This window comes from Aedes aegypti, chromosome 1 (assembly GCF_002204515.2).
Source record: "Aedes aegypti strain LVP_AGWG chromosome 1, AaegL5.0 Primary Assembly, whole genome shotgun sequence".
NCBI classification, from domain to species: domain Eukaryota; kingdom Metazoa; phylum Arthropoda; class Insecta; order Diptera; family Culicidae; genus Aedes; species Aedes aegypti.
The window spans coordinates 38235945-38251803 of NC_035107.1; the positions used below are offsets into that span (position 1 = coordinate 38235945).

Sequence of the window (15859 nt, forward strand, 5' to 3'; positions counted from 1 at the left end):
AATGTTGAAGTGCTCAAGTGAAAAATACTGGAAGTAGTAGTGCTGAAGCAAATTCTGGAGAAATACTTTAAGCATCCTTTGAAAAATTGCTAGAAGAATTGATAGAGGAATCTCTTGAAGAATTTCTGAAGAGAACCCTGTACTAGTACCTGAAAGTATACCAGATGAAATCTCTGAAAAAATCACTAGGATAATTCATGAAGATTTTCTCGAGAAATATGAGATGAAATTTTGCACTTCAAGCAAAATAAGGAAGAAAGGAACTTTAGAGACCCTTTCGAATAAAATAAAGACTGCAGAGACCTTTCATCACAAATAAAGACTTGCATTAATATAGAGAACAAGTTTCCAAAAACAAACTTGCTACCAATCCTACAAATGAGAATCCTTTACTGATCAAATATAAAGATATTAAAAAAAAATAAATCATGTTTTGGTAAGTCGATAAAATTTCATAATCAAAAAGATCCTCACTGAACAGTTAAAATAGTGGTTTGAAAGCGGCGCAGCCGAATTTTTTTCAATTCCAGATAACTTTCCAGCAAATAGTAGTAAGCTCTGGGTTTTGATGCCAAAATTCTTTGTCGCGAACATAATTTATCATAAATTACAGACTCAAAATAATTTCCCTGATTGTGATCGCAATTCCCTGAGAATTCCAGGTTTTTTCCAGGTTGAATAAAATTCCCTGATAATTCCAGGTTTTTCCAGGTAGTAGACACCCTGTATTTATTGTCGAACCGCCACCAAACCGGATCGCGCCAGTGAGACTCGCGACATTTTGAAATCTGTTTTTTTAGTGTGGTGCTGCATTCTAGCGATTTCTATGAACACAGCGCACTATTCACATATTAGCTGCGACGCTCGGGGCCCGAGAAAATAATAGTTTCAACTAAATGTTGGTCTTGATTTCTACCGGAGGTATAATGAAAAATCGCGAGTTTTCTTCTTTTTTTCGGGCGTTTCGGACCCTAAGCCTATCTATCGACACCAAACCAAAATGTATTCCTCAAGAATCTTCTTAAGAAAAATACTTGACAGTTCTTATTTACAGTATGGCTCTTTACAATGCGGTAAAATCAACAAATGTACATAGAAGTCGCATAAAAATGAACGGACTATTATACAGTTCGAGAAGACCACAGTTTGAAATCTGTATATCTCAAAATCCAGATAATTTCCAAACTTATGTGTGTTTATTCCTCGAGTGGCGTGAGGGGAGAATAGTCGTCTCACTTTGAGAGAGCGATTCCGACACTCGAATGCAGCGAGAATGGTCACTATGAATGAACTCGAGTGAACTCTCGCTGTATTCCGAGAGTCGGTGTTTATCGACTGTGGTCGTTGTCTCGTGACTTTTCCATCCCGACAAGAGTCGTAACGTCCTGACGTATCGACTGACTAAGGAATGGATGTGGAGAAGTAAGTTTCATCAAAAAAAATTTGAATTCAGGCATGTGCATTATCAAGTAGGTTAATCTATTGGAATATTTGCCCAAAATTTCACGTGGCCTCCCCCTGAGGGGCCGACGCGCTGCACTTTTCTTCTTCTTTCTGGTGTTACGTCCCTACTGGGACAGAGCCTGCTTCTCATCTTGGTGTTCTTATAAGCTTTTGTTGCCAATTGACCATTTTTGCATGTGTCTATCATGCGGCAAGCATGAAGATATGCTATGCCCAGGGAAGTCGAGAACATTTCCTTCAAAAAACAGATCCTTGACCGGTGGGAACCAGTCGAACCCACGACCCTCAGCTTGGTCTTGCTAAATAGCTACACGTTTACCGCTACGCCAATCCAGACCCCGCACTTCTCTCACCCCGTTTACTTCATGCATATAAGAGAATAACATTGGGGATCATTCCAAAATGCCGTCCATCGTATGAGTGGGGGGAGCGATTGGTTTATGAAAGTGTGACATGTGCGTGTATTTGATATTTGAAAAAAAGTGTAAAAGAGGGGGGGGGGGGGGTTGAGGGGCTTGAAATTCCTAAGAAACGATGGAAGTCATACTTGAATTATTGCTGAAGTGTGGTGCGTCATTCCCTCAGATGGAGGCCTCGTTAAATTTTCAAGTGCGCTACCAAATGGCTGACCATAAGCTAATCGGATAAAAATGGGACAATATTAAAAGACGAAAATAATGCTCTCCTAGAGAAATCTCTACACGATTTATGAAAAAATACGTTGAAAACTGCCTGGACATGAATTCAATGATTTTTGAAAAATATCTATCTTAAAAAGTTGGCTTCAAAACTCGTTACAATTTTCATTAAGAAAATTTGTATTCTTGGTTAGTAGAAAATGCCCTTAAGAAAAGTTAGACGAAAATGTTTTCGTTAGGCTGATTAAATCATAAACGTGAATTGTTCTAATACTTCATGATTTAATTGAAGAAATGCGCTGTTTTCTAATCAATTGCCTATCAAAAGTAAAAGTATCTGTACATGATATGAAAAAAAAACTTGGAAACTGGTCAGCAATTTATTTAATTATTTCTGAGAACTATCGATATTAAAAAATTTCAATCTTTAATTTAAAGTTTAAATAGTAGTTAATTCGGTTTTCATTTAATTATAGGTATTCCACTAATGAGCTCAAATATGTATTATCTTAAAAGCTCGTTATAATTTTCACTGAAAAAAAAAATATTCTGGGTTAGAACGATTTGCCCTTGAAAAAAAAAAGACGAAAATGTTTTCGTTAAGCTGATCAAAACCATAATACGTATTTTTTAACTTTTTTTGAGCAAATATAATCTTTTCTAAAAATAATTTAAAAAAAATCATACCAATAGTCAAGAATTGTTGTTCAATACATATAACTTCGTTATTTTTGAATATTTACTTTTTTAGGTTTATTTGAAAGATTTAAGTTCAAACAAAATCAAGCAATATTCACTAGGATTATTTGAAAATTGTCCTAGGGAATTTTTCAAGATTTTCTCTGATGTCTCTAGTAGTAGTAGTTACTCTAGCAGATCATTCAAAGATTCCTACAGGAGTACTTAAAAAAAACCCGATTACTAGTTTTTGAAAAAAAAATCATTTCGGATTTTTCACAGGAAAGCCTACAAGAACTCTTCTCGAAGCTTCTACACCGAATTTTCCAGTTATTCTTCAATCAATTTTTATATAAATTTCTTCTTGAAACCTATTATGGTTTCTCACAGAAATTTCTCAAAAATTCCTTCAGAAATTATTGCTTGGGGATATAAAAGTTTAAAAACAATAAGAACATTTTAAAAAATCTAAAGATATTCCTGGTGGAATCTTTGGACAAGTTTCTGGAATATCCATAGCAAAATTCCAGTTTGAATTCTTGAAGGTATCTTACACAAAATTCTTGGAGTAAATCCATAGAATGCTCATATAAGAATTATTGAATGAAATCCTGAAGAAGATAATTGAGGATTTGATCTTGGGAGTAATAACTAATGTTTGAGGGTGAATGAGTAAATATCTGAATTAGATTCTGAATAAATTCGTGGACAAAATCACGAAAATATGTACTTAATGTACGTACAACGAGCAATAATACTAGTCATAATTCCAAATAAACAATGACATATCCTTCTAAAAAATTTTGCCCAGAATTCTTTCAGAAAATTCATTGGAATACCTCCAAAAATGACCCTGGGAGTTCCTTCCAAAACCTCCCCGGGAGTTTCTCTTGGAATCATACCGGGAATTCCTCCACTTGAATGCAATTCGCAGCACCTCCTCTGAAAAATTCCACAGGGCATTACTCCGGGAATTCCTCCAAGAAATTTTGGGGAAAATAACGAAATTCTCGGATGAAGTTCAATCCAACACATTTCCTCCAAGGATTCCTATTATTCCTCCAGGAATATTTTTGAGAGTTTGTCATGAAATTCCTTCCAGAGTTCCTCCAACAAATTATACGGAAGTTTCACTAAAAATTGATTCGACAGTACTCCCGAGAGTTTCTCAAAGAATTCCTGAGGTTTCCCTTCCCGGATGTTCATTCAACAAATTTTGCGGGAGTTCCTGCAAGAATTTCTTCTTCGCCATATTTTTTTCGGACATTCCAGAAATTTCTTAAATAGTTCCACCAATAATTTCTCTTATTCTATTATAAACTTACCGATAAATTTTCGGAAGATTTCCCGGAAATATTAGTGAGAAGTTCTTGGAGAAATACTTGAAGGAATTGCTATAGGAATCTCGGAGGAATTTCTGGTTTATTTCGGAATTTTGGGAGGATCTCCCGAATAAACTCTTAGAGAAATTTCCGAGAAGGAACTCCTCAGAAATGTTTAGAAGAACTCCTGAAGGATTTTTTGGAAGAACTCCCAGGATGATTCATGGATAACCTCCCGAGAGAATCCGTGCAACTCCCGAAGAAATTCTTGGAGGAACTGCAATGGAGCTCGTGGAACAACTCCGGAGGATTCCCTAAAAGAACTTTGGAGGACTTACCAGAGGAACTTCGGAGGGATGCCGGAAATTTTCTGGATTCCTGGAGGAACCTTGCAGGATTAGACGGAAGAATTCCTGTAGAAAATACCCGGATCAGCTCCTGGAGGGAATCCTTGGATGAAATCGCCGGCGGAATTTTTGGAAACGATCCGCGAAGGAATTCCGAAACGGCAGCATTTTTTCCAAATTTCTCCTTTTCCATTCAAATTGTCTCCATCACTGAACTAACCGACCGAAGCGAAACAAATCAAAACAACATCGCACTTGGAAAAGGGCCACATAATGAAATTGGATTGTGTCAACCTATCAATAAATAAAAACGTTAAAAACTCTTTGATTATTATGTAAGTCTTCCTCAAAAATGAAATTTATTTATTTATTTTGCAATATAGCTTGGTTTGAGTTGAAAAATTAGGAAATTAACTCAATTTCAAGTATATTTTATAAGCAGTAATAAATCAATACGCCCTTATCGCAACGTTGTCGAGAAACATTTGTAATTTGACAGTTCTCCGAATGAACGCTGTGAAATGAACCAGTCGTCTCACCTACCGCTTCGTCACTCGCATGAAAATAAACTAGTCACCTCATAGGCCAGGGGAAGTGGTTCACCTAGAGTGAATTTATGTCAAAGAAAAAGTAGATTTTGTATGAGATTTGACAGAAAAATGAATGACAAGTTCATCCACTTCTCCTGGCCTATTAGAGTCGACTCTCGGAATCGCAACAAAAGGTTCATTCGAGAGCGAAGTGACCATTCTCGATTCCTCTCACTCCACTCGAGGAATAACCCAGGGTGGGTGTACGGCTGTCAACTACAAACAAAGCTCGCCTAACAATCATCTCGCGGGCGGGCCGTCCCAAACAGCATCATCTCTCACGCGGGTCGACCCAAACAGCACAGGTCGAAACGCGGGCCATGCCAGACAGCAAATGCTGATGCATTTCAACACGCAAACAGCGGGATGCCTAGCATCGTTGTGAGCCAAACGAATACACCCACAAAACATGAACGGTACGCGAACCTCGTTGCGTATACCCCCCCTGGAATAACCACGATGGTCTTCAGTAAAGTTGTTCTAGAGGTGAAGCGCTATCTGATGGTACCTAATTTGATTCGGAATTTGACCGCTAGGTGGCACTAGTGAGCATGGAACTTAACTTCTGTTTTGCAGATATTTCAGGATCCTGACCACTTAGAAAGATAACGTCTTCGGCAAAGTTGTTCAGTAGTTGTAGTAGTAGTAGTTGTTCATTTCCTGGAACAAATTCTGAAGAAATACCACAACGCATCTCTTGAAGTACCACTGAAGAATTGTTGGGAGACTTGCTGGAGGAAGCACTAGTTGATTTGAGGTGATCTGGTCACGGCCTTTTAGCGTCGGTTCCATAATGTGTGCATACAATTTTGGTTTTGTTCCTATAAAGTATTAGAAAAGTAATAATGTGATCAAAAGTAGCCAAGAAAAGCGCTTACCACAAGTCCGCAAATCAAGTCCGTGAGAAAGTTTAGTTGAATAACACTCAGATCGATTCTCGATTATATACAGAAACATAAACAGCATAACATGCGATTAGGGCGGATTAGGTATAATCTTCACCGACAACAAAACATTATTTCGTAGTTATTTGAAACTGTTTTCGAAAACATGTTGCTATTAGATTTGATTCGATAGGTATTAAATTATACATCGATCAATCTCTGCAAAAGATGAATGGTTTACAAGAGACTAGACTTAAACCCTCAATGTTTACAAATTGGGTTCCGCCCTAATCGCAAGTAATGCAGCTTATTATGATTGACGTTTCTTCTGATGAACACATCTAAACGTGAGGTTCACTTCGTCGCTCGAATGGAAATGAACTTCTCACCTCATTCGAGTCGACTCTCGGAATTGCAACAAAAAGTTCATTCGAGAGCGAAGTGACCATTCTCGATTCCTCTCACTCCACTCGAGGAATAACCACGAAAGGCTATCATTTGTGCTTATTCTGCGCGGCGTGTGAGTCGAGACGAGTCGCTCTCACCGCGAGTGACGTGAGACGAGTAATGTTAATCAAATGGGAGCGAGTCGACAATTGTCACCTCATTCGACTCGTCTCACCTCACACGCCGCGCAGAATAAGCACAATTAGTGCATTGATACATTTGAAATGTAGCGTTAGTGCTCTTATGGTTGACATCTCTTCCCGATCAACCAGTCATCCAATTTCTTCAAAGATCTTTGTCCAACGATGACGATCGCCAACGATTCAAAACGAATCGATAACGATCGCTATCGAAAACCAATGACTGGTTGACCGGGTTGTAATTTGCCGAATAAAAACAATGTCGCATCAGTATTGTTGATATGCAGTAGAATACGTGCAATGTTATAATGCTTGGTGTTACTTGGGTAGTGAGCATCAAATTTTGCTTTGCGAATACTTCAAGATCCTGATTTTTTAGACAGATGACATCTTCGGCAAAGTGTTCAGAAGCTCAGGGGCTATCATTATTTTACCCAATCTCGAACTTCAAGGAATAAATCAAGATAGCATTTGAGCTACTGAACAACTCTGTCGAAGACGCCATCTTTCTAAGTGATCAAACTCCTGAGATATTTTTTCAAGTGTTTACAGCTCAACGTCTCCTCAACCACATCCTGGATGATTCAGAAATGTGCCGTCCCACAACGTTCACCTCCAACGTCTCAACTTCACCAACGATGATATACTAAGGGCCGATTTCTTCACCTTCGCTTAAGCCGTAAACCACGTTTACCCATACGATTAAACCAGGTTTAAGGCCTAAGCGGTGGTGAAGAAACCGCTTATAAGAGCTTTAGCGAAGATCGATGCTTCGAAAGGAGCTGGAGTTGATGGTTTGCCACCCGCCTTTGTAAAAAAAAAAAACTGCGCCATATCTTTGGTCACACCTCTTACGCTGCTCTTAAACCGCTCCTTGGAGGGAAAAACATTCCCAAGTTTGTGGAAAACTGCTTGCATGATCCCCGTGCACAAATCAGGCAGCTTGAACCACATGGAGAATTATCAGGGTGTATCAATTCTCTGTTGTTTAGCCAAAGTCTTTGAGAGGCTAGTGCACGAAGTTTTGCTTAACGCTCGTCTCCGATCACCAACATGGTTTAGAGCTACTCTCGGAAATAAGGAAGAAGTTGTAACAGTTGACAATATTCGACATTCGATGCCAAAACATTGACTGTGCTGAGTTATTGCAGCAGATTTCATTCAATGTACCTCAGCAGCCGTAAAGAAATCACGCATTTATTATAATTCCTGGGCATAGAACAAACTACGGGTTAAACAGTCCACTTAGTTCATGCATTAAGGCATTCAATACTGTAAGTGAGAGACTTTAATTTGACAATGCAGTTCTTCAAAGCTAGGTTAAGATATTAGATTGCAAAACAAATGTTTTATGCTCACTAGCGCCTGGTTGCAAAATTTTTATTCAACTAGCTTGAACAATGATAGTCCTTGACTTACCGAACAACTTTGCCGAATTTGCCATCTTTCTAGGTGGTCAGTCAAGATCTTGAGATCTGCAAACCAAAGTTTCATGCTCACTAGCGCCGCCTAGCGGCAAAATCCCAAATTTCTTGGCTAAAATAATGATAGCCCTTGAACTAAACAACTTTTGCCGAAGATGCCATAGGTATTTCTAAATGGTCAGGCTCCTGAAATATGCGCAAAACCAAGGGTGTTGTACAAAGTACAACGCGCGACTACCGAAAGGTTAAGATATTTTTATTTGGTCGATCGATCCATGCCCTTCTAGATTTGAGTTTAAATTACGCTTATACACCCTCATTTTTGTTTACGGCGGATTCAACTTTCGATCGAATCCTATTCGGAAACGGCAATGCAAAACGTTCTTCGATCGAAAGAGCATTCGAACGTAAACAAGAATAAGGGTGAAACACTAGACCATTGGGCAGTCAATTCACATATCACTAAACATGTTCGACTAGAATCTGCCAAAAAAGCCAGTATTTAAAGGTAAGGAAGGTTGGATATGGGTCATTTGGAATAAACAAATTTTATTAAGAACGGTATATTTTGAAAGAAGAAATAGAATTCTAATTATGCCAAATGACCCGCTCCCAGAAAGGTCTTATAATCGAACAGTAACTTATAATCGTGACTATGTGACCCATAATTGTGTGAGCAGTGTGCAAGTATATACAAAACGTACCATGACTGCCAAATTGTCCTATTAAGGATTTCGGAATTCCAAAGCATAACTGCATCGTTAGACCTTAAAGCTTTTTGTATATTGATGTAATTTTTACAAACTGTATCCATTTGCAGTAGTAGAAGTAATTACTAAGCCGCTGCAGCTGCAGCAGGATTAGCAACGACCAGCTTAACGGTAACGGCGCATGTGCAGACGGTTGCGACGGCGCCAGCATGCCCGCCGGGATCCTCCGATGGTCTGGGCGTAGCGGTAGCCCTTGCCCAATCCACGGCTGCTCTTGCCAGCGGAGGTGAGGCCACGCAGTTCACGGTGCTTGTGCACGGCCTTGGTGATCCAGTTAACCTTAGCGTCCCGACGGATGGCATTGTGGGCGGTGTCGACCATGATGACCTCGTAGTACTTGTAGGCGGCATCCTGAGCAACCCAGTAGGAGTTCAGCACACGGAGACCTCCAACGCGACGGCCGACACGTTCCTGGGCAATGGGGAAACAAGAAGGTTTATGAGTAGGGTTTTTGGTAAACTTAGAGGACCTTTTTTATTCTGATGAATTAATGTCAGACATCCAAGGAAGATAAAAGCTTCATTGTGAAAACTCAGGGTGAAATTGTGAATAAACGTCATCATGGAGAATTTTTACGATGAAGATTGAAATTAACACCCCTATTCTTGTTTACGTTCGAATGGTCATTCGATCGGAAACCGTTTTTCATTCCCGTTTACGCCAGCAAAATCTAGTGAGTTATATCCGCCGTAAACAATAATAAGGGTGTAAGTTTGAATGCTAGACCGGAACTTACCTCAGCAACGGACTGCAGACAGCGGTATGGCTTCAGCTCGTTGACACCGTGGCTCTTGGGCTTGCCATAAGTGCAACCCTTGGCGACTGGGCGTTTGCGGCCACCACGGCGCACCCGGATGCGGAAGATCGAGAAGCCCTGCTTGGCCTTGTACCCGAGGCGACGGGCCTTGTCCGGGCGCGATGGCCTCGGGGCACGGTGGAACTTGGTCAGCTGGCGGTACTGCCAGACGCGGACACGCAGCAGATAGCGCATCACATCGCTTTGCTTCTTGCGGTACAATTCCTGCACGTAACGGTAGGCTCCCATCTTGAGTGAGGATAGACCCTAGTAACGAAATCAACGCAATTGGTTTTCTGATCAGAAGTCACATCATCGGTCTATCTCACTGCCTCCCGGGGAAGTGGACCCCGGGGTAACTAGCAGTTTTGGAGCGGGCCGAGACGAAACCATGTTCTGTCCCTTATTATGAGAGCTGGAACGGAACCGGAGATTAGTCTTGATTCACCTAGAAGAGGGAACTGAAGTTTCATTTAAACAAGAAGCTTGTTCTCTCAAGTGTTTGCGCTTCAGAAGCATGTTATTTTCCGGGTCATTCCAGAGCACTTCGGAGGGGTGCATGGCCATGCTGAATTCATCATATAGGTAAACAACAAGAGAGAACGACAGACGCTTCCGAATCCTTGGTAATCTCGTATTCCGATCGGCCCTCCAAAAGGGTGCAACTGTAGGTTCCCCCACAGCCCATGAGAAAGTGGGAAATTTACATACCTGACTATCCTGAAATGAAACAAACAGAACAAAAGAACACGATTAGTTCACTGTGTGGATTCTCATTCCAACGTGGGAGATATGCAACATGGCTGCCATTTTCTAAAGCGCTAACACGAGGTTTTCTAAATTCCATTAATTTTATTTATAATCCTCAATGTTTTATCACAATTTGAATGCACTCACTTAAACGATCACAGAAACAACTATTGAAAACAATTATCACAGAACAGAACTAGAATAAACACTAGTAAACTTAATATTTTTTACCGGCCACGCAGAACGTACAACCTACCTTCTGAACGTTTCGTTGTCAAAAGAAAGAGGAAGTCCGAGAGAGCTGGAAAAAGTCAACTCGTTCGCTGGCTGTTCACATAAGAGATGGATTCTGCAGTTACGGGAGGTTTGACACTGACATTTGACATTTATGTTTCGTTATGTTGGTAGAACGAGCCCTTCAGTAACTCATCAGGCACAGTGGGACAAACTGCTTTTAGATTGATGCATCCGGTAGAAATCAAGACTAACATTATTATTTGAAACTAGTGGTCCCGGCAAACTTCGTCTTGCCATCAAGTAGGCTGTTGAAAAACGTCAAGAATTCCCCCTTACAAATTGACACCTTAGTCTTCTCCCGTTTTCCCAATTATTCCGGAGACTTTCCCGAAATTTTTCCTCGCACAAACATGTCGCATCCTTTGTGGAGTGTAACAGTGAAAAATTTGCGTCAATCTGTTGACCCGTTCTCAAGTCATTTCGTGACATACAAACACCACTCAATTTTTATTTATATAGATAGATAGATAGATAGATAGATTTTCTCGGGCTCTGAGCGACGCAGCTAATAATGGTTCATTCATTTATTTCATAACGTCGTAAACGACCATTTTTGACACCCACCCACCCCTTCGTAAAGCCTTTTGTATGAATATTCTACAAATTTTGTATGAGCCGTAACATCGTGAGGACACCCACCCACCCCCTTCAGCGTTATGAAATTTGTGAATAAGCCCTATGTGAATAGTGCGCTGTGTTCATGGAAATCGTTAGAATGCAGCGCCACATTAAAAAAAAAACTGATTTCAAAACGTCGCGAGTCACACTGGCGCGATCCGGTTTGGTGGCGGTGTGACAATATCCAGGTTTTTACGAGCGCTGATGGCTGCCGCAATCAGGCGCGCTTTCTGGTAGGGATCAGTCGATATGACGTTTGGCTAGGGTCCGTTCAATATAAAACGACCCAAGCCAAACATCAAATAGACTGAACCCTACCAGAAAGAGAGCGTGTTTGCGGTAGCCATTAGCGCTTTTAAAAAGCTGGATAGCTTGAAACAACCAAATTCCGACCTTAAATTTCAACCAACAAAATCTCACATAACTTCTGATCTCGCCCTAAAAGCCATTGGTAACCATGTGTGTAGCTCGTTGTTTCTGAGCATTTGAATGGATTTTCATCCCGCATAAATATTTACCGTATGTGAAGAGTTATAAACATAACGCAACCATAATCATTACTGTTACCCATACGCGATATTTTCGCAGTAATGTCTATGGGCCATGGTAAAACTGTATCATTGACATTGTTTTTGTGGTTCCTGTATCTGTTATTTTCTACGAACGGTATAACCGTTTCCCTACTGAGCAACCATATGTGAATATTCTTCTACCATACAAACTGTGGTACACTGCCCTGGGATGAGTCTGTGTGTTTTTTTTTGCAGTCAATTTTCGACCGCACAACGCAGTTTTGTTTTTGTTAAGAAACAATGTAATAATATTCGTGTTTCTGATGCTGACGTCTCAGTTCACATTCTCCGGTAAGTTAATTAAATATCATTTAAGTGAGGAAACTACAAAAATCGTAATTTATAGCTTTACGCTTATTCCAGAGTCCAGCATTATGTAGAGGTAAAATGCAAGAGAGATGCAGCTTCGGAAACAGTGTGCCGGAGGTTCCGATTTTTATTGTTCCAGATGGGTATCAATTGAAAATCAGAAATAAGGTAAGCTTTGATGTGCATATCGAAGTAAATGCTTCGTCCGTGACTGATTTGTTTGATTTCAGACTGATACGGAAATCTGAAACCCGAGAGCATGAACGATAATGGATGGGATCACGGTGTACGAAAAGATGAGGGTATAGGCAACAGTTAATTTCAATTACAAAAAATGTGAATAAATTAAATATATTAAAATGTTATCTTAAACTAGTATTTGTTTCAATTATGAACATAAAAAACTTTTTTAGGTTTGAACCATGCCCCATGCTGTATTGTTCTGCGGTAAAACATTACCCCAACTGTTGCATAAATGTCCAGGTAGCGATATTTTCAACCGTACTGAATATGTTCCTATTGTGGTTAGCTCTGAACATTCGTATGGAAAGTTGCCTGTTTCGGAACGGTAAACATTCTTAACAACCCGTTGTTGGTACTGTCCGATTCGTGAAAACTTCAAATAGAATGGTCGAAACTTTACCCCACTATGGTTCGATTATGGTTGATAAAACCATTTCTAATATGGTAAAATAAGGACCATAAACAATTTTTCGTGGTGTTGTGATACGGTTTGGATTTATGCGGGATGTTATTTAACAACACTATGTGGAAGAAAGGATCATTATCATAAAATTGTATAATAATAGTTGAACCACAGACAAACAGACGTAACACTTAGAACAAATCGCGATAAAAATCATAGTCACGAGGGCATGTACGCCCAATGCTAAAATCGGTGTGTTTGGCCGATGGACCAACAGATGGCGGTAGTGTGCAAACGTCAAACGCGAACAAAAACGATGTGAGCGCTGCAGGTGGTGGATTGGCCACCTACCATATATTTCAATCGGCCGTTAAAAAGTTGGTCGATGGACATCGATGAGAGTGTGACGTCTGTTTATTTGTGGTTGAACGATGCATAGAAAACCGTTTGCGATTTCATCAATAAATAAAAAAGATATAGCAAAAACAAAGTGTCCACTTTATAAAATGAACAGTCCTTACTGTGGGGTGTGTATGTTTAATACCTTTCCCCTTACATGCGTATGTTTAATACCTTTCCCCTTACTGGCTGACAGCTGAGACGGTAATGCATGTGTATGCTATGATCGCAATATTAGTGTGTGCGTGATGTGGCCGTCAGTCTTACAATCGCCTCCTCAGTCAGTCAGTGTTAGATCTCCGGTGAAGTAAGTCACATTCCGGGTGATTCTTCCACACTGTTATAAGATGGCTGACAGTCTCCCAATTTGGGATTGTCGAGTATTTACACTTACAAGCCTTACAACATTTTTGGAGGACTTCGATAGTTCGTAACCCGGGGGTGGTGAATCGAAAATGTCACAATTTACCGTAAGGGCTCATACACAAATTTCATAACGCTGTAGGGGTGGGTAGGAGGCCGTGGGTAGGGGGGTGGGTAGGAGCCCGTGATGTTGGTTTGGATGCTTATTCCACAGACAAACAGACGTCACACTCTCACTGCTGTCCATCGACCAACTTTTTAACGTTCGATTCGAATATATGGTAGGTGGTCAATCGACCACCCGCAGCGCTCGCGTCGTTTTTGTTCGTGTTTGACGTTTACACACTACCGCCACCTGTTGGTCCATCGTCCACCTACAATGTTTTTAGCATTGGGCGTACATGTTTTCGCGACTATGATTTTAATCGCGATTTGATCTAAGTGTTACGTCTGTTTCTCTGTGCTTATTCTTTCATTTGCTCAGAAATAACGAGCTACACACGTGGCTACCAATGGCTTTTAGGGCGTTATCTCAGAGTATGCGAGAAATGATTGTTTCAAACTAATGTCATTATAGGCCTTTTCTTATGACAGTTCTGTCTATGCAAGAAACTTCTCCGAACAAACTATATCACTAAAATCAACCGTTTGGGCACTATTCAAAAAGCGCATGACATCGACGAAATATAACACAGTGGTTATCCAACGTCAACACTGCGGTCGTGTCTTGCACACAACCCCTCCTACTTTTTCTATACACTGAAATCTCCTGCCTTTCATTGAATGATTTCTGCTTCATCTGAGCCCCATACCTATTTTCAGACACATTCAGGATGATTTTCATCTTTGTCAAAATCATCTGTTTACAAATCACACTGGATGAAAATCATCTGGCCTTCGAATGACTTTAAACATCTGACATCTTTTGGGACAGATGTTTCATATTGAATGAAAATCATACGCAGATGTAAACAATCGGAACTGGGCAACTTTCCATATTTTCAAGAAATTTAAGTTTAAGTAAATAATGTCCAAACAATTATGGTTTTGTATATTTAATCACATGCATTCATTCACGCATCATGATTATTCAGCTTTTCATTCACTAATATGAAAAGTATTCCCATGCATACCGCAATTTTATATTTTCAGGAACAGGTGTCTCCCCCAAAGCGTGGTCCGAAGTAAATATGTCGTAAATCATTATTAGGCACCAACATCATTGGGTAGATTACGTTGTTGTTCTAGTATTCTTCAAAATACAAAACATATGCTGGAAATAGAATTAAATATTGATAATTATAAACTTACTTGTGAAATACACGAAGAAATACTGAATACCACGATGCTGAAGTCATATTTGTTCTATGTTTACAAAGATGATTTAACATTTACGATCATTATCTTTCTACATGACAATTCTGACGATAATTGAATGATTTGTTTTGGAACATAGGATAAGATATAATCACTCAAAAGTTGTATGTTTTCCATTTGTGTCATCTTAATTCAATTATCTAGTTATTGCCATACAGATGTGTACTGGTAATAAATGTGTTTAGTTCCTCTGGTCAACCGTTTTTGAGTGAGTATGGAAGAATGAGTTTGACACTTTGACAAAAACAACAACGAATTGTTGGAGCAAGCCATGAATTGAAAATTTGTCGAGTGTGCATTTATGTGCATTTAAATGCATGAAATTATTCCGATGCATCAGATGCATCAGGAGTGATCCACCCCTTGGTACCATCCCTATTCTATATTCATTCATAATAGAGAATATGCATGTTTGCATTCGAGTGAATAACAAATCATTCAATTTGGGACAGGAGCTTTCGTTCAGTGTACCAGTGCTAAGTGTGTTGTTTGTTTGCTTGTTTCGCAGCGAACCATTTTAAAGATTAGCATTAGCATTAGCATTAAGCATTTCGCACAAATTCGTAGATGGTACAGTCCTAGACCATTGTATGAGGGTTGCCTCTTTCCCGTCCGTTACCAAAGACAGAGGTTTGAGACTAACCTCTTACTCTTAAGCAAACCCTTTTCAAAATGCACACTTAAAAAACTTCACACAAAGCTTCTACAGTTTGATGCAGGCAATAAGTTCAATAAATCAACTGATTCAGAGAGCTTCTGACCGTATGTTAGTTAAAATATATTTTTCACAAACATTCTGAAAAACTTACGCATCAATAAGATGAAGTAAGGGGGCCCAGATAGCCGTAGCGGTAAACGCGCAGCTATTCAGCATGACCATGCTGAGGGTCGTGGGTTCGATTCCCGCTGGTCGAGGATCTTTTCGTAAAGGAAATTTTCTCGATTCCCAGGGCTTAGAGTATCTTCGTACCTGCCACACGATATACACATGCAAAAATGGTCAATCGGCAAAGAAAGCTCTCAGTTAA

General features: G+C 39.8%; 1 protein-coding gene across 2 annotated transcripts; it reads right to left on the bottom strand.

Moving 5' to 3' along the window:
• Positions 1-8695: 8695 nt before the first annotated feature.
• On the bottom strand, positions 8696-10640 carry LOC5576758 (60S ribosomal protein L15). 2 transcript variants are annotated; one of them, XM_001656204.2, is made up of 4 exons: positions 10507-10640; positions 10212-10220; positions 9441-9767; positions 8696-9115 (listed from the first exon to the last, which is right to left on the bottom strand). In XM_001656204.2, the coding sequence occupies exons 3-4, from the start codon at positions 9747-9749 to the stop codon at positions 8810-8812; spliced, it is 615 nt and encodes a 204-aa protein (XP_001656254.2). In that variant the 5' UTR covers positions 9750-9767; positions 10212-10220; positions 10507-10640; the 3' UTR covers positions 8696-8809. The 2 variants fall into 2 exon arrangements, with proteins under 2 accessions (XP_001656254.2, XP_021695122.1); XM_021839430.1 differs by having other exon boundaries at positions 9441-9915; positions 10507-10526.
• Between the last annotated feature and the right edge of the window lie 5219 nt (positions 10641-15859).

Bases quoted from the DNA above. Each gene is read 5' to 3' on its own strand.
- LOC5576758 (XM_001656204.2), bottom strand. From the start codon at position 9,749: ATGGGAGCCTACCGTTACGTGCAGGAATTGTACCGCAAGAAGCAAAGC. The intron at 9,116-9,440 runs GTAAGTTCCGGT...CCCATTGCCCAG, and splicing joins GTCTGCAGTCCGTTGCTGAG to GAACGTGTCGGCCGTCGCGT.